This window comes from Falco punctatus (genome assembly GCF_963210335.1).
Source record: "Falco punctatus genome assembly, chromosome: 1".
Taxonomy (NCBI): Eukaryota; Metazoa; Chordata; class Aves; order Falconiformes; family Falconidae; genus Falco; species Falco punctatus.
Genome location: NC_137580.1, coordinates 98,789,664 through 98,812,617, shown reverse-complemented (window position 1 = coordinate 98,812,617; position 22,954 = coordinate 98,789,664). Strand labels below are relative to the sequence as shown.

The 22,954-nt window shown below is 40.0% G+C and overlaps 1 protein-coding gene across 1 annotated transcript in view; it reads right to left on the bottom strand.

The window, feature by feature from the left end:
- PITPNB (phosphatidylinositol transfer protein beta) overlaps positions 1–22,954 on the bottom strand; it is a 35,507-nt gene that overhangs the window by 3,125 nt on the left and 9,428 nt on the right. Inside the window, exons 7-9 of the mRNA XM_080405904.1 lie at positions 10,029–10,106; positions 5,238–5,348; positions 2,922–3,044 (exon numbers count right to left, since the gene is read on the bottom strand). Coding sequence (XP_080262030.1) covers positions 2,922–3,044; positions 5,238–5,348; positions 10,029–10,106 — 312 coding nt within the window. The remainder of the gene's footprint in view (positions 1–2,921; positions 3,045–5,237; positions 5,349–10,028; positions 10,107–22,954) is intronic.

Below are 22,954 nucleotides of genomic sequence, written 5' to 3'. Positions count from 1 at the left end.
TAAATGACACTTTTTAAATTTTTTAACAGCCCATGATGCTTCAGCATGGAGCCTCCCTGCTTGAAATACCCGATGTGGTGTTTCTACCCTCACAAAGACATGCAGTAGGTCAGTCACAGTGCTCTGGCAGGGTCAGATGCTTTTCTACTATGTACTGATTAGCTGATGTGTATTTAATGAAGCACAGGTGCTCCTCATCTCCAGGAGTCAGACACATAAACCACGAAGTAAAAGATAAAGAAAATCAGTGAGAAAAGGATGGGCTGGGCTAGAGAAAGTCTGGAAGAACACTGATGACTATTCAGAAAGCAACAAAAGAAGTAACAAAAGCAGATATAAGAAAAAGTCAACTTAATATGAAGAACAGGACCAACAAAAGAACTGAAATGTGCACAGAAGCCAAAGCGAAAGATTAGCTCAAACCAGGAAGAAGAAAGGGTGTTAATGAGAAAGCAAACAGGAACAGAAAGCATCGTGTGTAAGAAAGTGTAACGCTGCCCATATTATCAGGTTTGCTTCCTGCAGGTGTGTTGGTTTTTTAAGCATCACAGAACTGCATGGTGCAATACTGTCAAAAAAGCCAACTACTCTGCAGGGATGGAAGCAGGAAGATACTCTTGTCATATTAAGCACCTTATCACTAAGTGTCCTCACTTCCCAGAGGTCCTGGCCATAAACAAAAAATGATGAAAAAAATAAGGTTTTGTGGTACATTCGGGATTTAGTGGAAGTTACTGTTTAGCACAACAGATGAAGTAGTTAAATCTGAAACAAACACGAATTATTTGGGATAAAATTGGCATTTGTATTTTATTTGGCAGTGACATTTTTGCCTTTAGGTTATTCTCCAATAATGCACTTCACCACAAAAACCTTGAAATTGCATCATTTACAGGTGTTTGTAGATAACTATTGTAACAGTTGAGAAAAACCTCAAAATTTTAACAGTATGTCCCCACTCCTCTCACATTTCACAGTGCACATAGAAAAGCTGTGTTAGTATAACTCATCAATACATTTCTCTTGCAAAAAGCTGACTTTTTCAACAAGTAATACACTTAAGTTCCTGATGGTAATGTCTTACACAACAAGTTATTTGAAATAAAATATTTGCATTGCTTTGCAAAACAAGAAAACAGTAAACAAACATGGTTGATATTTAAGAATGAGGCTAAGTGTGACACCCAGAAGCATGTGATCTGGGTTTGGCTTAAGGTAAGAACTAAAAAGCAGCAAATATTTTGCAAAAAAAAAAATACTAAAAGATTACTTACCAGCAAAAAATGTGAAACAGAACTTTCTCTACAAGAAGACAAACATCCACAGTGCACAGAAACACAAAAGGGAAATTTTCTCATGCACACAGATGTGCCAAGTGCTGCTTGCTCTCTCCAATACACACCTTGTACGCATCCCTCACACTGCCACTATCCCTTGGCACAGAAATTGGATAAAGTCGGTTTCATTCCAAATAAAGAACTATGGGTGTGCCAAAGAGAACCCCTCTGGCAAAAATCAGTTGGAGAGAAGAAAGCGGTTACTCTTCCTCCTTCACAGACACCTAGGAATAGGTTCTGCTATAAAGTAGAATTAAAGGAATCCATGTCAGATAACTCTTCCCGTAACCAAAAATATCCAAAGGCCAATGAAAGAGCACAATGTTTGCAAGAGCAAGTGAGTATCATTCTCTTCCAAAGCATATTCTGGGAACTGCCAAAGCAGACAAACCCTTCTGCTTATTTGAAAGGAAAAGTTTGGTTTTACCAGCTTAGAACATCAACCTATTAACACAAAGCACAATGAAGAACCACGTCTTCTAAATCCAGAAAACAACTCTACCCAATGCAAGATGGTTCCACGCAGTTTGTAAAGCCCAAACATGGAGGGTGCAACAAGTGGGGATGGAGGAGCTACAGGTAGTTTTGATACTAAAAGATGTGCTAGGCACAAACCACAAAATGCGCTTCAGAACCACTGTCAACAGCAGGTCTAAAGCACCAGGCAATCTGGTTACAGATGTCTGGCAGCTGAAATGAGTTAAACCATGCAAAAAAGCAAGTTATAGCTGAAGACACATCGTGTCTTGAATGAACCAAGACAATGAAAGGAAAGTGACAAGCTGAATGGGTTTGGGGCATAAGGCAACTGGCAAAGACTGCCAGAAACTCAAAAACCAGCAGGACTTACAATGAGAAAGGTCATGCTCTGGAATGGCACTACAGAAGGCAGGTCCCTGCCTAGCCTGGGATGCTCCTCTGCCTCGTAAAGGAAAGAGTAGAGAAAGTGCCCTATGGATGAGTTTCCTTCTAGACATCAGTCCAAAGACAGACCAGGCTATACGTTTTTGGTCCTCACAGCCACTAGAGCATGAACACTGACACTATCTCAAGCCTGTTCATTATCACTGACTTCCTTTTTGCAAGAACAATTCTCAGTTTTGGTGTGCTGATTGGGATGAGTGGAACAGCTGAAGTGACACATAGAAGCTTTCTTGAAGACACGTTTGAAGAGAAAAAGTAAAAAGATCTAATGATGATTAGAAAGGAAACAAAACAAGACATAGGATGGAAAAGCAAGATGACAACTGAATTCTAACTGACAAGTGACAAAAAGGCCCCAAATGGAACTTTGTCAATGGGTATGGCACCATAAGTAAAGGGGTGGTCAGGGCAGACATTCTGGATTTAGTGACATCAGAAATATTTACCTTACAGCCACTTCCAGCTTGACACAACACAGTACGCAGAAGCTTGAGGTGCACAGGTCTGCACAGGAGAACCACTAAAGGGCCTGTCATGTTCATCAGCACTTGCCCAAACACACAAACGGTAACGGACACAACGTAACTTGCGCCAATTCCCGAACAGATAAATCTACGGGTAGATAGCACACACACCTCAGCCTCAAAAAAGCATCCTTACCGCTTCCAGCTCCTTTTGGGTTTCATCCTCCATTCTCCTAATGTCTTCCATTGTCAGATCAATCCACTTGTCAATCCAACAGAACAGCTGGCGATGAAAGTTGGTAAATATCCTTTTTTCTTGCTTTAAGAAGATAAACAAGCATTAGATAATAGGCCTACATTTTGCCAAAGACTGGTGAAGTGACTGCAGCTGTTCAATTCGAGAAGTTATGATCTTTAGGTGCATGCTGTTTCACACTGCTACAGGTTCAGCCCCCTCATATTCCTGGTTCCAATTTTAACTCATCTCATTTCTCACATGCTTTAACATGGAAATAAATTAACAAATTTCACTATAAAAAAAAAAGTTTTAAGAAAGTTCAGCAATTCATGTCACTTGAAAATGCTGAAGAATCCTTTCAAAATCTGTTCCAGCTCCAAGATAGCACTAAAGAAAATAAAAGTAGCATTGCAACAGCTAGAACATTTAGCATGAACTGCACAAAAAATCTACAACAGAACTGTTGCAGGTTCTGTGCTCACTGTTAAAAGAAACAAGAGCAGCCAATTCCTAAAGCCAGAATGAAGCAAAAAGGGAAGTAATTCTGACTCCAAAGATGGCATGCTTGTAATTTGTACCAAATCAGCATCCCAGTAATATCTGCCATGCAATTTCAGAGGTACAAAACCTTGACAGTATAAATATTCAAGCTAAGGCTTCCACAGCCTTTTCATTAAAGTACACCTCTCTGTGTTCTGAATCGATGACAGTAGGAATATTTTCACTGTACCTCTCCTATTTAAATTGGTAGGTTTCACATTTCAAAACACTCTCCATCTCCAAAACCACGCTGTGTTGTGCCAAAGAACTGCAACTTGCCAGCTCAGCCCATCTCTAGTGCCCTGAAATCTCAGCTTTTATAACAGCAACTTGGATGATGAAAGATGTATCATACAAATGATTTGATCTGCAAGATTTCCAGTACGGCTTCCGACTGCTCGGATAAAAGTAGTCACGTATATACAACACTGGCATCTATTTTAGTACTAAAACTCATGACTTCTGCATGCATTCAGCTACCCAGGCTGCCACCTAAAGTTCTCGTCTTGTTCATCTGCTCCCAGACTTTGCATCACTCAAGCTGCTGGCTGTCCTCAAAACCAATGCTGACCATATCTAACATACCGTTCTTGACAACTAGCAGACAGAGATAACTTCCTCTAAACAGTAAGCTTCAAGTAAAGCAAGGAAAAAAAGAAGAAGCTGTATCTTCAAATACTCCTCATCAGACCACAGAATCAGTCTTGGCTCTTCCACTCAGCTTATTTCCTAACAGTGTTCAGTTTGAAATGCATGACAGGCAACTCCTTCCCAAACCCACCATGCTAAATGTGGTCTCCAATGTCTCTTTACCCTTACTTTATACTGTCGCCATCACAAACTTCCTTCTCCATCACATTTTTCAGTTACTATTGTTTGAAACTTTTTTCTTTTGCTATCACATTTATTGAAATCCATAAGAAGCACTTAATGCAGTTAGCTGTGTGGTCCACTGGGAGCTGAAAGCCCTGGTCACCACAAGGAAAAAGGTCTGGCGCTGGCTGTCCATGAGGAAACACGACGGCCAGCCGCTACTGGATGATCACATTCTGGTTAACCCACTGTTACAGCGTATTTACTCTGGACTGGAGAGAACTGGCATGATGGTCTAGATTAAACACTCTAGCTACACCTAAGTTCACATTCTAAATATTTCATTGTACTTTAGAAAATATTTTACTATTCATATGCTGGTGATACAGCAGTAACAAAATAAGACATAATCGTAAACTGACCAAACACCACGATCGCCAGCTACATCCTAGTGCACTGGATTCTACCGGTGTCATACCTGGTTTTGCAAGCACTCAATTCCAAAAAAAATCAAATAGTTGAGAATTAGCAGAAACACAAAGAGTTTCATAAGAAAACTATAACATAAAATACTAGAGAAACACCAGCACGTTTTATGCAACTTTCAACTTAGGAGAGAAAAAAACCCAAACAGAACCACAGACCTCTCTCCCTGCCAAGTGTCGGTGCGTACCAAATCAAGTGCTAAACCTGCATGAGACAGGCTCTTTGCCTATACCTTCACTTTTTTAACCTGGAAAGTTATTCTAGTGCCACCAATGAAACACCATCGCTAGTAGATTAAGACACCAATGGTTGTACTTGCTGAAGAAATGAACAGAAAGTCAGCAACAGGAAATTTCATCACTCTTCCTCCTCAACCCCCCCCACCGCCACAGACCCACCTCCCCAGCCGCCTCCCAACAAGGCAGAGGCACTTACCTTTTGTATAAAGTTTTCAACTTTGTTCTGCAGTCCCCACCATTTAAATTTGATAGTCACCAACTTGTAAGCACACATTTTAGGACACTCTTCATCAGTTGCTAGCTCTTTCTGTTCATGGATAATGGGAAGGAATTTTTAATTTTATAAAACTTTACTTCAGTCAAATCCATTATTAGAAATTATAATTCCAAGTATTCTATTAGGATTACATTGTTAATTTATAGTAAATTAAATAATTGTTACAATTATAACTCTAAGTATTATTAGAATTATAATAGTACTTGGAATTCCAAGCATTAATAAATACTTAGCACTGTACTCTGAACACAGGGCATTAACAATCTATCAGGTTAAATCTGTAAAACAGTTCTATCCATGCTGCAGACATCTTAGTCTTGCCACGGATTTAATTTTCATGATTTCCACTGTAATATACTTTCTGACATTTTGAAATGACAATGAAGCTAGATTACAACAGCTAGCACCAAATTATTTTTACTTTTGGGTCTACTGTGCAAAGGCAATTATAATCAGAGTTGTACCAAGTTGCTCAGCAGTGGCAGAAACCCGCCCCTCAGGTCTGCCTCTCGCAAAAGTACAAAACTTCATCTCCTTGCGGTTCTGCTCTGCCCACACAGACGCTGACGTGCTCCCCCCTCTTCCTCCCTCCATCACATCCCTCTCCTGCAGACAGTGCCAGAAGGGTACGTCTGTACCCAGGGGCAGAGGTAATTTCTAGTTTTAAGGTGTAATTTACATATTTATTTTTGCATACTGAATTGCAGACCTTCTGACTACTACCCTGAGAAAAATAGGGAGAGAATTTGTTTATCATCAATGTCAACAGGTGGTTGTAAAAGCAACTAAAGCTCCACTTCGAACTGCTTGGAAGCAGGTCCAGCTTAAGGACTTCGTGCAGAGGACAGATTCCCCAGAGGAATGAACGGAGGGAAATTCATGAGACACCCACAACCATTTTGTCTAATTCCCAGGTTTCTTACAGTTCCTACATCCAAACAATTTTCAAGTACCTGTAACATCATACACAGTGATTTTCCTACAATTCATGTGGTCCAATTTACATAATACAAGAGCCCATATCATGTTTTCAGTTCAACAAAGTGTGTTAGGTTATGCCAAGCCTTGTAAAAGAGGAAGGAAAAATAAGAAAGGAAACAAAAAAACCAAACCAAAAACGGAAGTTGACAGTAGCTTAAAAAAACCCTAAAAATCTGTGTGTGTGGCTTGAACAACAAACAATTACTAGAAGTCCACAGATTTTTATTCTTTGTATCTGCAACAAACTTCTAAGTAGGAATACTTTACATAACTTTAAAGCTAGATTTCTTTCAACCATGAAAAGGACAACTCCTGTTGGTCATGTACACAATAAAAAGATTACTGTGAGACATATCTAACGTATAAAAAAATTAGGTGCGTAATGAATATTTAAGACAGATTTTTATTCACAAATACTCACCACCAGAGAGCACTTAAAGGAAAACCAGTTATAATCAGAAGACTGATGGTCTATTCACAAGCAAAAAACAAAGTGCAGCTGTTGTTTGGTGTTCCCGAACAGCACCAGCCTATGCCCAGGCGTCAGTAACAGGGCAGAACTAAATGGCACATGCAAATTCAGTGCCACCAGTTCCAGGCATTTAAAGTTCTCCTCATCATTCTACAGCTGTTTTAAAAAACAAACCAGTAACTGCCCGCTTTCTTTAGGTCACGCAGGCTATTCCTGCATCAGCCTCCTCCTTCCTTCCTGAGCAGGAAGGAACAACGAGCTTCTAAGGCAGGATACACATTCTCAGCCCAGTTCACAAAAAAAACCCCTGTGACAATTTTACCCTGCTAGCAAGAGTACTTAGCCCAGGTAGAATGAGCTTACAATAATGGGAGTTCGAATACATGCCTCCCCTCGCCATCATTTTGGTACACGCAATACGCTTGTTTTATCATGAGATGCCAGCTAATGCTTGGGCCTAGGAAAAACCCCACCGCTCAGACCCAAAGTCTACCTGGCTCAGTATTTTGACAGCAACTAATGGTAGAAACCTACATAAAAAAGTAAAATGCAAAGAAGAAAATATTGGTAATCACTTAGAAACTCAATCAGTCTCCAGCTACTCATAAGCTCAGAAACTTTCTGAAGCAGAGCTGTTTTCTGTCTTTGGACACACAAAGCGTGTAGGTATGTGTAGACTGCAAAATCATGGCATGGCTGAGTTGGAAGGGACCGTCCCTGCCCACCAGGTGCAGAAGCCTTGCTCAAGAAGGGTCATCAAGAGCAGGCTGCCAAGACTGTGTCCAGTCAGGTTTTGAGTATCTCCATGGATGGAGACTCCACAGCCTCCCTGGGGAACCTGGTCCAGTGTTTAATCACCTTCATAGTAAAAAAGTGCTTTCTGGTGTTCAGATGGAATTTTACATTATTTTTGTGTCTGTACAATCAGACTATCACAGGATCTTTCATCGTGTTGAAAAGACGACATTAGGAACAGCTATGGTGACAGCAAACAGGTCCATGGCATACACTGACTGCATCCTCAGCTCTCACCAAGACAAACTGAAGTACGTGGAGGACCCAGGAGGTACCTTTGCAAGCTTTTCTTCTGATAATACAGCATTAGTGGCAGCGAGGCGCCAGCTTTAGTTGCCCAAACCCTTTCTGATCTGTTGAAAATCTCAATGGTCCTGTTATGGCTCCCTGTGTTGCCACATAGCTTCCCATCCTCTCACAAAAACCTGGTTTGCTACTTTTCCCCCTAGGTTAATTGCCACCCAGCATTAAAATCACCGTAGCAGCAGGTACTGAAGTAGAGGAGTGACCAGTCAGCGCTGCACAGTGGTGCCCCTGAACCACAGCCTCACGCCACAGCGGGACAAGAGACACCTTACGTCCTTGAATTCAGACTGCGCCTATCAGTGATCTCAGGCCAGCTGGGAACGAGCGTGGTCCTGTGTGCTGGGACACGGGGCCTCCGCTCTGTCAGACACACCAGGCAGTTATCGGACATTTAAGACACAGGCCAAGCCTCGGACAGCAGAAGGGTGGTGTGCCTTCTGCCCACTTCAGCTCGCACAGCCACCTTGTAGCACTGGAAATCAGACTGAGAGCTTGCTGGCCCAAATGCATCCCACTCTAATATCTGACGCTTATCTTGCTGCTTTGCAAAAGCTAGTGGTAAAATAACTAATGGTGACATCTAAAGTAATGAACTACAAGAAAATTCACACCTCTCGGAGAAAGTCCTCCACACTGTATTTTGACAGAAACATTCATGGTGCAGTCAGAACGTTTTTGGGTAATGAGAGACAATACTTTTACAAGAAAATTTCAGGAACTGGGGCACCTTTCGTAATATATTAAAAAACCCCTCAGCACAGACTTCAGCATAATTCATCACAATACACACTAAACATAAGAAGTAAAATTATGCTCTGTCGATGAAATATTTCATTTACAGTAATGACAAAAGTGAAAACCTATATCATAATTGGTAACTGAGGGCCTATTCCTGACAGACTGCCTGTATATTCCTTCCAGTATATACCAGTTAGCTTCTCAGTTTCTATGAGGATATGTGGTGTAGCAGACAGTGTATTTCTTTCTGGGATGGGCATATATAGATGAATTTGGATGGCTGTCTGTGGAAGGGTGTGCTTTGTGACTGGGGCAGGGATGTGCTGGCAAGTTTTGCATTGCTGTTAGGTGTCGCTGGGTTCCATGTGGTATGTGCTGGTCCACAGGAAATGTGTTCCTGAGTTGAGCCAAGCAAGGCTCTGGAGGAAATGGAAGCGGACCCCAGGCAAGAGACTCTACAAAAAGTTATTTCAAGATAAGATCATATTTACGTATGCAGTAACTGTTTAGGCTAAATTGTTAAGAGAAGTACAGAGGCATTACAAAGGCTGGCACATACATATTCTGGCACTGCACCAGTACACACGCTACCTACGAAAGACTTTGTTCTCAAGCATGACTTTCCTGTAGTTGAATATATAAGCAGAACAAATTCACATTGGATGTGACTAAGTGCTAAGCTTTCACACTGCAGTCATACTGACAGCCACATAGGAACTGCTAAATGACCAAAGAATGCAGAAAACTGATTTCCCAAATCAACTCACATTACATATGCCAGACTGAAAATGTCAAGAACATGGTAGACGCATCTGTGCATGCATGTACACAAACATGCACAAATGCAAGCACGGTGCGTTATCTCATTGAGGGAAAGTATGATGAATTACTGGAGGTTCATATGCATTTTGTACACACTCCATACAAATGAAAAATACCTAGATACTCAGTATGGTAAGGTGAAGACAGGGTTAGATTTAGTTGCCAGTCTTTTCTGCTAATTGTTTGGTAACTAAATAAAACATACACAGGCAGTAACTATTAGCCTGCTCTAATACACTGATATCCATTTAAACACAAGGAAATTTCCAACTAATTTTTTTTTCATTTTCAGTCACCTCCAGCGCACTGATGACTTCCATGGAATTCATCGCAGTGTATATTCACATGTCAAACTTGAGTAAGCATAAAGTTCATCCAATTTAAATTTGCATAGCTTTGGTTATAGTAGTGATGTTAAACAAGTAGCAGACAGTACTTTCGCTTACTAACACATTTGGAATTTTAGCTGAATACAAAAAAGTATTCATTTTCTGCCCTTTGTTTTAAGACTAACAGTACTAGTGCTAGTCTCTAAGGAACCATGACTTTTTTTCTGCTGATAAAGACTTCAAGGTTGTAACATCAGTTCTTAGTACCTTCCAATTTGGCCCCAAAGGTCCTCTCTTCGTCTTAACCGACTGGAATAATGCAGGGTCTTCATCAGCTTTGTAGTCCTATAACATAAAAAACCCGTGAGAGTCAGAAAACAAACCCAAAGAGATTCAATACTCCACTATATTAAGCTTCTGTTGAGGACTACCAAACTGCTTCTCCTGAGTGATGTGCAGCAGAACAGGTGGAACACATGTGTTAGGTTGATTTACGTTTGTGTTGAATACTCCATCACACTCACCCATTCACTGTGTTATCACCAGTGGTGCTCATTACCAGTTTATACTACGACAGCACACCTGGGCTGCCTTCTAGCTCAGGATTTTTTTTGTGCTGCACACTGTGTGACATCAGCATTACTCTATCAGTTTTGTGAACTTCTCAGGGGAAGAGATAGCAGTAATACAGAACCCAGTGATACAGAAATCAGTGCGCTAACATTTTTCCAAGCTGTAACATGTGTCCACTCCTGAGAACCCCAAAATGAAAGGGAAGAAGGCATAAGTGAGCTAACTTGCAAAATTAGAAACTGCATAATCTCAATCTGCGAGACATCAGCAGGGTAAGCACAGAGAGGGAAGGCAGCAGTCTGAGTGGCACTGCTTCACAACAGACATCCCTGCTTACCTAGTCATACACAATGGGACAAAACTATTACCCACAGAGTCAAAAGTGACAAACGCTTCCAACGTAGAGATTTACTTAAATTTTCCTAATGAGGGGCATGAAAATGATTACCTGATAAAGACGCTACCTTGGAAATTAGGAAAGGATTAAAAACTCTGACCTTAGTAATTGAAAACACCTAAGGTTTACACAATGCATGAAAAACATCAACCCTAAGAATAACACTACACCCATGCAACCATGGAGAACCGTAAAAGTTTAAGTTGCTTTAAAGCAGAACAAATGCTTGATCGGTCCTACTGAAAAGCCCCAAGGAAGTTTAGCAGAGTTTAAGGTCTCATTTTGAAAAACAAGTTTCAATGAGGACAAAATTTGCAGAACATGGAGTGAAAGCAATACCACCAGAAAAGTAGCTACTGGCATCCCCCCCACTCCTGCGCCTGAGAGTTGTCAACAAGGAATCAATGTTTGTAAACTGCTTCTAAGATTAATTAAAACTAGACCTTCACCCCTGTATTCAAAATTACATGCCATCAGCAGCAAGATAGATGTGAATTAAAAAAATGGCTCTCTGAATACTACCCACTGAAATCGTGATGTCTCTTCTGAAGCATACTGAAACCATCTAACTACATCCCTGCTGCAGAAGCAGTGTGTTTTGGAGAACTGGTTTCCCTAGATGACCAAGTTAATTCTTGTAGACAAAAGCATGAACATAAGCACACATAAAATAAACCCGAACACCGTAACATGATCGAGCAGGAATTGTCAGGCGGAGTTGTACAAGAGACCACTCTAATCTAATATTCTGTCTCAGTGGCCAGTAACAGATGCTTCATGGAAGGATGCAAACACCCAAGACAGAGCTGTCACTCCAAGCAATGAACAGTTTAGTCTTCCGTATTCTGTGTTGGGTTTGGGTTTTTTTTTCCAGAAAGGATATAAACTCCTCGGTTACAGACCATCATATAACTGGGTATTCCTCTCCACTTTTATTCTTGGCCTCAGTTCCCACCCTATGATAATTAGCACCTGATGAATTATCACCTGTGCAAAACCATTTCCCTCTCATTGTTCTGAAGGGATTTCACATTTATTCACCAGGACAGTCCCAAACGAACATGGGAAAACCAATCCACACAAAAGAATTCCCATCAACTTTCCTCAGCCCTCCCAAAACAGCTCCATTTCCCTACTTTTCACATTTAACTCATGTAACTTGAATTCAACAGATGGTGCTAGTGCATATACAATGGAGGAGCCATTACAGGAATTCATTGTTTCAGCCATCAGAAGTTTTTAAGATCCCGTGTAACACGCCAGTTTTCAAATCTACATTTTTCCATTAGCACAGAGGAATGAAGGCTACTTCTAGGCTGAAATTCCAGATCCACTGAGCGAGACTACACAAATTAGCTATTAATGCTCTCATAACCATTTTGACATTTACAATGCACTTTTTGCAAGCTAGATGGAACTGGAAAATCCAGGAGATCCTCTCAGAGGAATCTGATTTCACTTACAGAAAATCAGCTGTTATTCTCTGATACATTCTTCTCCCCAGTTTTTTCCTCATTGTTCCCAGTTCTTCTAATGTAGCTACCTACACTACGTATTAAAGTAGGCTGAAGAAACCTTTTAATAGATTTTTTCCAGCCTCTGTAATTAATATATCTAGAAAGCATTAATAGGTATTCAGATAAACTTCCATATTAAGTATTCAAACGTGCACTTTTAAGAATTGAGCAAGAATTTCCTAGAAACTTCAATCACATTGCTCACCAGTATTTTTTTTATGAACTTCTACAAGTAGTATTTTCCTCTAAACTGAAACAATATGTTTATTTAAAGAACCGATATCATGGCCAGACAACTTTAGCAGGGTGGTCCCACAGGTGCTAAGATAATACTTTGTCTACCTCAGGGACAATCAGAGGAATCAGCATAAGCACTGTATATTAACATTTTAATTCAGCAACACTTAAATGTAATTTTTTTTATTACTCAGTATTATTATAATTGGAGAAAGACTAATAGCAATATTTGTCACCTGAACTTTAGTAAAACCCTGCTTATTTATTATTTTACTGGACATGCCCTTTTTACAGACATCAAAAAGAGCAAGTAAGTGTGTGATGGCTTCAGCACCCAACACGCAGCCGTAGCTCCCAATTACTGCTGTACAGGAGCGCGCACCAAGCGAGCGTGCCTGCTGCCTTTGTGCGCAGCCTGTCTCCTCCAGGAAGCCAAGGAAGCCAAGGGGGAGGCGAGCTGAGGGCACACAATTTACAGTGCTCGCCACCAGCTGCAGACTTCTCATTCATTAGTTATTTCCAAATACTGTGGCTGAAGACAGCTGCAACCTACTCGAAACCCCAGGTCCTGCATATTCTGGAGGCTGAATGATGTGCACGACTTGTTTTTTTTAACAGTCCTTGGGTGGGGGAAAAAAAAAAAAAAAAGCATTTTCTTCACAAGTAAATCATGTTTTAAAAATATATGTAAATACTACGGCAGAATATTTTTACAGAAATATATTTAATGTTTTAAATTACTGATTATAACTGCCTTTAACAATTTCACTCAAACACTGGATGGAAGACACTAAGAAAAGGACCAAGCTATAGTAACGGATAAACAAATTCCCAATAAACATGTTGTTCTAGAGAACTAATTCCTGGCATAAATATTGCTGCTGTTCTGAGGTAGCGCTGTGCTAAACAGAACCACAGAATACAAAAGCTTCCATATTTTCATGCCAGTTTTGTAAATAAAGCCAGGTACTGGATCGAGACAACCCTGAATTTCTTAGTCTGATTGTCTGAATACCCTACCAAGGCAGAGCTTGCACCGCAGCGGTGCAGGGCACAGGAACATCCATACCATAAACTTCATTTGCACTAGTGATACCCAGAGGATGCTGCCTGGCCTGCTGTCCCAGCTGTAAGCAGTGTCTCACAGCACTGCGTGATGATACCATATTCAGGATGTTCTTAAGAGTATCTCCATGCTTTCTTTAAAGGAAAAAAGAAGAAACTGCAATAATTATAATGAGATTGCTGTTGTGCTTTCATGGATCGCTACGGAGCGCAACAGACCAAACCTAAAAGCAACAGAAAGGCAATATCAAAATGAGCCCAACATCTGAAATACATTGGGATATTAGGAAACCAGGCGAGAACATAACACAAAATACCTTATGACACTACAATTCTGAGGTACATTTGTATTTTGAATATTACATTGATTTTTGGTATCCTTTTCTCTAAAAGAATACATTAGAAGTGGCAGAGATACAGAAGACAGCAAGAATGATTAATTATGGAACTAATTCCACTCAAATAACAAAGCAGACCATGAATCTTCAACCTGGAAAAAACATGATTGAGAGGAATAAAATATTGAAATCTGCAAAACCAGAGAGGGAATATATGTAGGTAGGGGCTGGAGCTAGTAGAAACTGAAAACCCCAACCAGGTAAAATTGCCAGCGATTTAAAACAAAAATTTCAAATTACTTTCAACACAAATACAGGCAGAATACTGCTAACTCCATCAGAGGTCAATAATGATAAAGAAAGAAAGAAGGCACAGAAATCTTTTAGAGATTTTTGCTGAAAGAGAATTATTTGCCTTCTGATAGGCAGTGCTTGGCTGGGCCCAGGTGTCTGTGCTGTCACAGTGACACGTTTCTAGGCTGTAAAACATTTTTTCCAAACTGTTCACTAGAAGGACAGATAAGCTGCAGTTCCGACTCCTTACTAAAGCTACAGGAGTGCATTCTCATGAAGAACAGGATGTAATTTGGACTGTTCCTTTACAACGGCACACTCTGCAGAGATTTCTCTACATAACTGTCAAAGAGAAAGATTACACCAGACAACACAGCTCATCAGCACTGGATTTACCATGGAAAGCCCCAAGATAGAGAATGCAGCAAACCACTTCATTTTAACGACAAATGTCTCAAATTAAGTGCAGCCCTTCTCATTAAACAGAAAAATAAAACACAATTTATTTGTCAATGTTATACTTGAGGAAAGGAAGTACAGGGAATTAGACTACTTTGAACAACTTTCTGACCCATGAAACAATTTAGGCTGCAATAACATGTGGAAACCCCACGATGCAGAAAAAGATAGAAAACAGTACATCTCTTCCCCAGTAATATCAATACAATATTGCAGAGATTATGTATTTGTAATATTGTTTATGTTTACACAATTTAAATTTAATTATACAGTTATTATTTTACGTGATTACATATAAATAAAAAATATATTTACATACCACAATTGTTACATTTATATTGTTTGTCTTGCTTTTGGTTCCAATTAGATGACGCTGAATATAATTTCTGCCTAACCAGCCCTTCCTACACCCATTCCACTTGGGAAGCAGGGGGAGTAAGCAGCACAGCGGAGGTTTCTACCTTCCTTAACATCCAGTGTTGATCACTACTGGAAAACGCACACTGTTGTGGTCCAATCTAAAAATGTCAATAGCAGTAAGAAAAATCCACAGGAGACTGCATGAATCACCCTGCATCAGATTATAAAGCACACATATTTTGACTAGGTGACATGACTTGTTACTAGACTGTACCTTTGTACTAGCTTGGAAGACCCAGGTCAAAATCATTTTCAAAGACAAAAACCCCTTCACTCAAATTGTCACCAAAGTAACTGCCATCACTCTTCACAGCCCTGTAGCATCCAGGAACCAGCACAGACGGGAAGAATCGATGTACTCCGAGAAGCTTACAAGGGACTAATACACGCCTCACAACACCAGCAAGATAGCCAGCGTTAAACACACACCAAAGATGAAATGCCTCAACTTGCTACAAGTTGCTGCAAAGCACTGTCAAAAACCTGCAAGCATGCTTATAGATACAGATATTTAACTGAGCTACTTTCCTTTGTAAGCACTACAATGTGAAATCTACATAAATATTAAAAACTTAAGAAGTCAGCATCCTTGCTTGAAGAAAGCTAAACGAACTTCAGAAAACAAGGCTTTTTCTCCACCAGAAAGACAGCTTCCACGTTCCATGCAATGCAGAAATGTAAACGATCTTGCCACGTGACTAAAGTGAAATATATTTGGCAACTTCCACATCTGCATTGCAAACCCCTTCCTGACAAAAAATAGTAAAAAGAAATAAAGCAAAAATACCAACAAACATCACTATTTCCAAGTAATAGACTGTTCATTCAAAATCCTCCAAAAATTTAATATTAAAAATTGCATTCGCTAACAAAACCTGTGGTATCTTGTATCATCAGTACTTCAGACCCGCACATTATGGTATATACCACACAAGCTTATAGAAATGAACAGTAGGATGCAAATTTTCAAATATACAGTGATTAGAAAACTTGCTAAGGTAAGAACTTTGCTTACATATGCAATCTTTGTTTTGTCATTTAAACTCACCTATACATGCAACCTTGACCTGCCTCTTATATGTTGTGGAATTATTTGACTGGATACCAGAGGGACACCCAAGTCCACGTGACACCATGTAATCTGCCATCATACCTCTCCCTGCACAGGGACACTGGTAAAAAGCAACTGTGCTCTTGCATTTAGGACCCACATATAAACACAGTTGGAAACACTGGGAGGGGGAAAAAAAAAAAGTTACCTACAAGTAAAATACAGGAGTGAAAACAAAAATTTGAAGAAAAATAATCTAAGTCATGGTAAAGTTTTCTGTGCTAGAGACCACATACAGAGGCTTTGAACCAAGACCTTTCAGGACTCAGTTAACACAAATGCTGCTAAGGACAAAGAAAAAACTCTGTCTAGCTTAAAGACGAGATGGACAAGAGAGCATTGTAGGAACTCTTCTCAATACACAAACCCTAACAGCATGGAAGGAAGAAGACTGGACTAGAGCCAAAGTACAAATAAACAACAGTTCTTTGCAGAGTTTAAGGAAAATATCTGTGCAGCAAGAGCTTAACTCCTGACAGCAACAAGTCCTTCTTAGGAAGAAAAACAGGCAGCTGTTGGAACAAATATTATGGTGAAAAAACCCTGAAGCCCTCTTGAAAGCTAGACAGGCAAAACATCATTACACAGCAGCATAACAATACAGAGGAGCCAAAAAACATTTCAAAGAAATATACAGATACCATTTCATAGGCAGTTTCTGCTCAAATCTCAATGTAATATGCATGAATGCAACAAACTGTTGTAAAGATTTGTTTAGAGAGACTGTGAGTCCTATACAATAAAGTAGTAATTGCAACAAACCTGGGATCTGGGTGCTTCTTTACAATTCTAATTTATAAGACCTGCTAGAAGTAGTAACAGTACTCCCGATAGCTCATAATTTACTCTATCAAGTAATATAAAACTTGAAAACATACATACAGGACAGAACGAAAACTTTTAGAACTGAACATAAAAATGATACAAGTCTGATGTCATGCCTGTAAATTCATGAAAAAAGCTTCCTGAACACAGAGTGCCATAAGACCAACTAGGCAGGTGGACACAGTTTCTGGCTTTTCAACTCAATATGGCATTAGCTTTTTAAATGGGAGAACATACATAATATTGTGTTATTTTGCAGAAAACACACACAAAGTTGACTGGGGCAGGAAACATATACTAGCACTTTTCCCCAAAATGATCCATAGCTCGGTGAATACTTGTTCACAGCACAATAAAGATCAAGATCAGGTTAATCAAAGTATGTCATATTCCCAAGTCTCATAACTGAAAATCACTAGCACTACTGTCCACTTAACTGATATGCAAAAAAACATTCAAGTATTTTGGGTAGGTTTAGCTACATGGCTTTTAGTAACAGATACCTTACAGTCATCCCCATCTCCTGAAGAGTCTTGTATCTACAGGACAGCTATCAGGTGAACTACTCCCTGAAATTCCCTTTGAAAGAATGCCAAGGTTCAAATTTAAAATAAAGCCAGTCTTGTTCCATTAGCACAGATGTATGCTGCAGTGTTGTGCTGCGTCCTAGAAGTCAAAGGTCCCATGAAAGAGACTGAAGGACATGAAGATTTACAAGCACCCAGGACAGTACGAAAAAAGCCTTAGTTAGGGGATAGAAAACAGGGGAGGGAAAAAAAGCAGTTGACTAGAAATAAGCCCTATTTATACATACATAGGTTGTTCCATGGAATGCGCAGGTTTAGACGCATACTTGTAAAAGAAGCCAGAGGTACTAGTGAAGGGATTAAGCAAAATTCAAAGTGTGTGTATACAGGTTATTCTACTTTCTATACCAGTAAATAACATCCCAATATGAAGAAAGGCTGATTCTGGAAGCAGGCTGAAGATTGGGAGAAAGTACCAGGGCCCTCTAAGAATCACATGAGCAAACAATCCTTTGCATTTTTATTCTAAAGTAGTACTGATGGAGGCTGAACAGGCATCTATTCAAACTCAGTAATTCAGACAAGCCTTTTTTGATAATACAAATGTCCAAAGCAAAGCAGAACACACACTTTGGGGCAAAAGTCAAGTCTGTAGCAGTCAGTATTTTCCATGCATTTCTGGATCTGACACTTCAAGGAGCCCTGGTGACCAGAGACACAGCCACAGGGTCACTTTCAGGCAGTACTCTGAGCACCAGACTGCCAATTTTGGTGCCTGAATGCTGACCACTAACGTATTTTTAAACAGGATCCACAATCCCCTGGATCTCTCAAGTCTCATAAGTCACTGGGCTCTCCTCAGCAGCAGGTCAATAAAAACTGACCACTCCGTACCTGTAGCCATTGTAGCATCCTTCTGCACACGGTGATTTTATAGACTAGACTGCAAACACCTACGGCAGCGTGACAGTGGAGCTTCACAAGGCTTGAGAAACAACTGCTGCTGAATAAAGACAGGACTATGTGATCCAAAGTCAACTAGTTATCATCCACCTGCTGAGCACCAGTAGTGGTCCATACATCCACACACCTGCCTCACCTGGACACCAAAATGAAATAGCCCCGCTGAACTGAAGTCCAACAAAAAACAAGTTTAAAACAAGAGGGTTTTCTCATGCTTCTCCAAAAAGAAATGTTCTTGATTTTTTCAAAGAAACTAAGAGGTATATTTTGATCATTTTGCTAATACATAGTCAACTTTATCACCCAGATAAGGTGTTCCAAGACTGTTACCAATAAAACGCATGATGATACTAAGCTTCTGGACTAGTAATATGGACTTTTTAGATGCCTATCACATGATAAGTTAGGTCCAAAATGGAAGAGATCCACCTACGAGAATAACAGCTCTGTCACTCAAGAATCCTTTAACACTCTTTACAGACTACAAATGAAGAGCATATCCTAGATGCCGTTATATTTCTTCAAATTGCAGGGCAAGGAATAATACTTACCGCACAGCACATAGACATCCTATCCCTTAAGGCACGCATTAAGTAATTTGACTGATTTGTATAAAACTATATTTTTAGGTCTTTGTTTTAAGTAACATAACGAAGATCCACTACGACCTAGAACAAGATATTTAATTTCTTCATTTACAAAAATATCTACAAACCTGATTTCAATTTCTTTGTTTTCACTACACTCTACTTTCTTACAAATTGTTTCCAAAAGTGTAGTCTCTTCTGATGTTAATTGAGTGTTCTCTTCTGCTTACACTTTAGAAAGTCTTATTCTCCTGGGAAGTGATTTTTGTATACAAATCACAAAGCTACATAGATTGTATGCTGGAGATGATTAAGAGAGGGCAGGGTTAAATTTATATCTGAAGAAAGCCACAGATGTCAGCCAAATTATTTCTATACATACTTAAATGAGCATGAATTAGCATATGCATGCCATTAGTATCTTAAAGAAATTTACTATTTTTATATTTATGCTGACTGTAGTTCTGGAACTAACATGATTGCTACACTATGATGGGTTGGACAAGGTTCAGTGACTGAATGAAATGATAAATCTTAAATATATGAAAACTTTTATCAAAATTGCTGGATTTGATAAATTAGATAGTTCCATTCTTTCAGTCATACTGTTACCCAAGATAGTACATTTGAGTTGCTTTTCCAGGCAAAACTGAGACCGAGAAAATAAATGTACAAATAAAACTTTCCTTTGGCCACACTGACTATCCCTCTCCCCTAACAAAACGGGCACACCAAAAAACCCACCAGCCACTAAGAATGATAATTCCCAAACAACAAGCATCAAACCAAACCAAACGCCATACAATGCACATGATTTCAGAAACTACTCAGAGTAAACTAGCAACTGCTCTAATATTACTGAACAAAGATGAAGAAACTGTAGGAAAAGAACCTCTGGACTAATAGAATACACAGAAAACAGCTAATGCTTTTGTAGGGGACATTTACTTTCCAAAACCAGCAGCCTTCTCTGAAGACATAAAGGAAGTAGATCAGGGCAATTTTGTTACTATGATGTAGCTGATCTTCCCCAAAAAATTTCCTCAAGTTCCATTACCTGAACTTCATAAAAGTATCTGCACGAATGAAAAGTCTCTCTCATGGAGTCATAAGCAGTAAAGAGAGAGAAAACAAAGGCCAGAAACTGCAAATTTTTGTAACAAAAGAAACTACAAGTGTGGGTCCCAGAGAATTTCTGCTTAACTGTCTAGGAAAGGGTCCAACGAGTGGAGTGGAAAGGGCATCTGCCAACAGATAACTCAAGAGTTACTGAGGTCCGTGTAAGTGTTTGAATACACAGTCATCTGTTCAATGAAATCAGGACTTTGCAAAACAACTTCTGGGAGATGAAATGGAAATGAAAATCTGAATCACATGGTGAAAATTAGTCCCAAGTATTCCTACGCAATGATGGGCTACACTGTGAGTTTAAATTTGAAAATATCTACCAAAAGCACAAACAGCGTTAAATGGTACTAAAAAAGAAAGAATGTAGAAACATCAGAAGAGATTTCAGACTCTGGATTAAACCACTCTGCATTTAGTTTTGATACTCTGTAGGTCAAATGTAAAAAAAGATAAAAAGAGGATAATGGACTGAAAATAGTTCCAAGGACTTCTACAGGAAGATGGACTTAAAAGATAAGGACCCTCAGCTTGGAAAGGTATGCTAAAGAGAAGGTGGGGGAAGAAAAAGAAAATATGATCAAAATCTGTAAAATAAATTGTGCAGAAAATATAAACAAGTAACATTCCTTCCCCCCCCCCCCCAGTTAATTAATCAGTCAGGCAAAAAGGAAGTATTTTTCCTCCATAGCATCTAACACTCTACAGAATTCATGATGCCATAAAGGTCAAATATAAAGTATAAATGGGTTAAAAAAATGAATTAGATGTGCTTGCGGGCATGTAAGTGGATAATGAATGCAATAGGACAGATATAACCACTAGCTCTGAAGTCCTTTAAATACAGATTGATCTTTCAGAGATATGCATCTCCCAGCTTCCAGTATATACCTCCCAAGTTTCTTATCCTTCCACAAGTATCTGCTACTGGCCACTAACAGGATACTGGGTTAGATGGATCTTTGCCCTGAGCCAAAAATACAACTTCTTTTAGCACAGCACCATCTGTCAGTCTTCAGTACAAAGGAAACTGGCAATATCAAAGGCAGGCCATGTAATCTAATGGTGCAAGAGGGCATACAGCATGAGCAGTGCTGTTCACTGAAAGTACTTCAAACAGAATAAATACTGAAGTTCAACACACAGTAATAAGCACAACCCTTTGTTTACACATACTGTGATCAAGCAAGCACTCTGACAGATGACAGCATTGTAGTTGTCTGCCACAATTCCAGGCATGTAATAGGGAATGCACAACATACATTTACCTGCCAGTTCAGCTCTAAGGTCATATGGAATGTCTGAAAGAACAAGGGGCAGCAAAACGATTCCTCGCTGCATTAAAATAGGCAAGACACATTTAATTTGGTTTACAGGGAGGTTCTCCATACAACGTATTTTCACACATGTAAATCCACAGATCATCTGTTAACATCAGCTAAGCAACAGTGCAATGTTGGTAATGCAAATGGAAATTTATGAAGCAGTAACCTTTCTCCTTCACAGGACACAGCCTTTCCCCTTGTTCCCTGCAAAGGAGTCCTCTCCCACAATGCAGGATATCCAAGTATTTATTTTCATAAAATAACAATTAAATAGTATAAAGAATGTCTCCTTGCACAAAACTGAGAAAATCAAATTATTGTGTAAAAAAAATTGGTGTTGGTATTAGTGCATACCATTTTCCTACTATCCAAAAATTAACGATTACACACAGACCAGTCCAGCTGTTACAACTGAACAAACCAGACAACAATCCCAATAGATACAGAAGTGTAGAAAGCAACAGCAGTAAAAACAGGGAAGTAAGGCTGGCATATAAGTATGGTGAAGCTGCTCTCTAAAGCTGCAGAAACCAGCATCTACAATCAACATATCCTACCTTCTTACTCACATTAACCACATGCACTATGAAAAACCAGACATGAGCTGGCAACATGTGCTCGCAGCCCAGAAAGCCAACTGTGGGCTGCACCGAAAGCAGCACGACCAGCAGGTGGAGGGACGCAATTCCGCCTCTCCGATCTGGTGAGACCCCCCTCCAGAGCATCCAGCTCTAGGGTCCCCAGCAAGAGACAGACAGGGACCTGTTGGAGCGGGTCCAGAGAAGGGACACGGAGATGGTCAGGGGCTGGAGCCCCTCTGCTGTGTGGACAGGCTGAGAGAGGTGGGGTTGTCCAGCCTGGAGACGTGACAGTTCTGGGGAGACCTCACTGCAGCCCGTTAATATACAGGGGGCTTATAAGAAAGATGGAGAAACTCTTTTTACCCAGGTCTGTAGTGACAGGACAAGAGGCAACAGTTTTGAATTGAGAACAGATTTAGGTTAGATATTAGGAAGAAATTCTTCCCTGTGAGGGTGGCGCGCTGGCCCAGGCTGCCCAGGGCAGCTGTGGGTGCCCCATCCCTGGCTGGGCTCAAGGCCAGGCTGGATGGGGCTGGGAGCAGCCTGTGCTGGGGGTGGGGGGGTGGGGGGGTGTCCCTGCCCGTGGCGGGGGGCTGGAGCTAGGTGATATTTGAAAAACTCTTCCAACCCAAACATACGACTATGAGCTGGTTAACAAAATATTGATAACAGAAGGGAAAAGAACAGAAACTGTTACAAATATTTAGTGTTAACCCTGTCAGCAAAATTTCAATATGGCAGATAAAGCTTAACTAGAGATCCCTTCATGTATTTACTTCAGTAGCATTTGATACAATCGCCATTCACAGTACCACTGTCTTCTCTGTGCAAAGGGCTATTGAAAAGGCA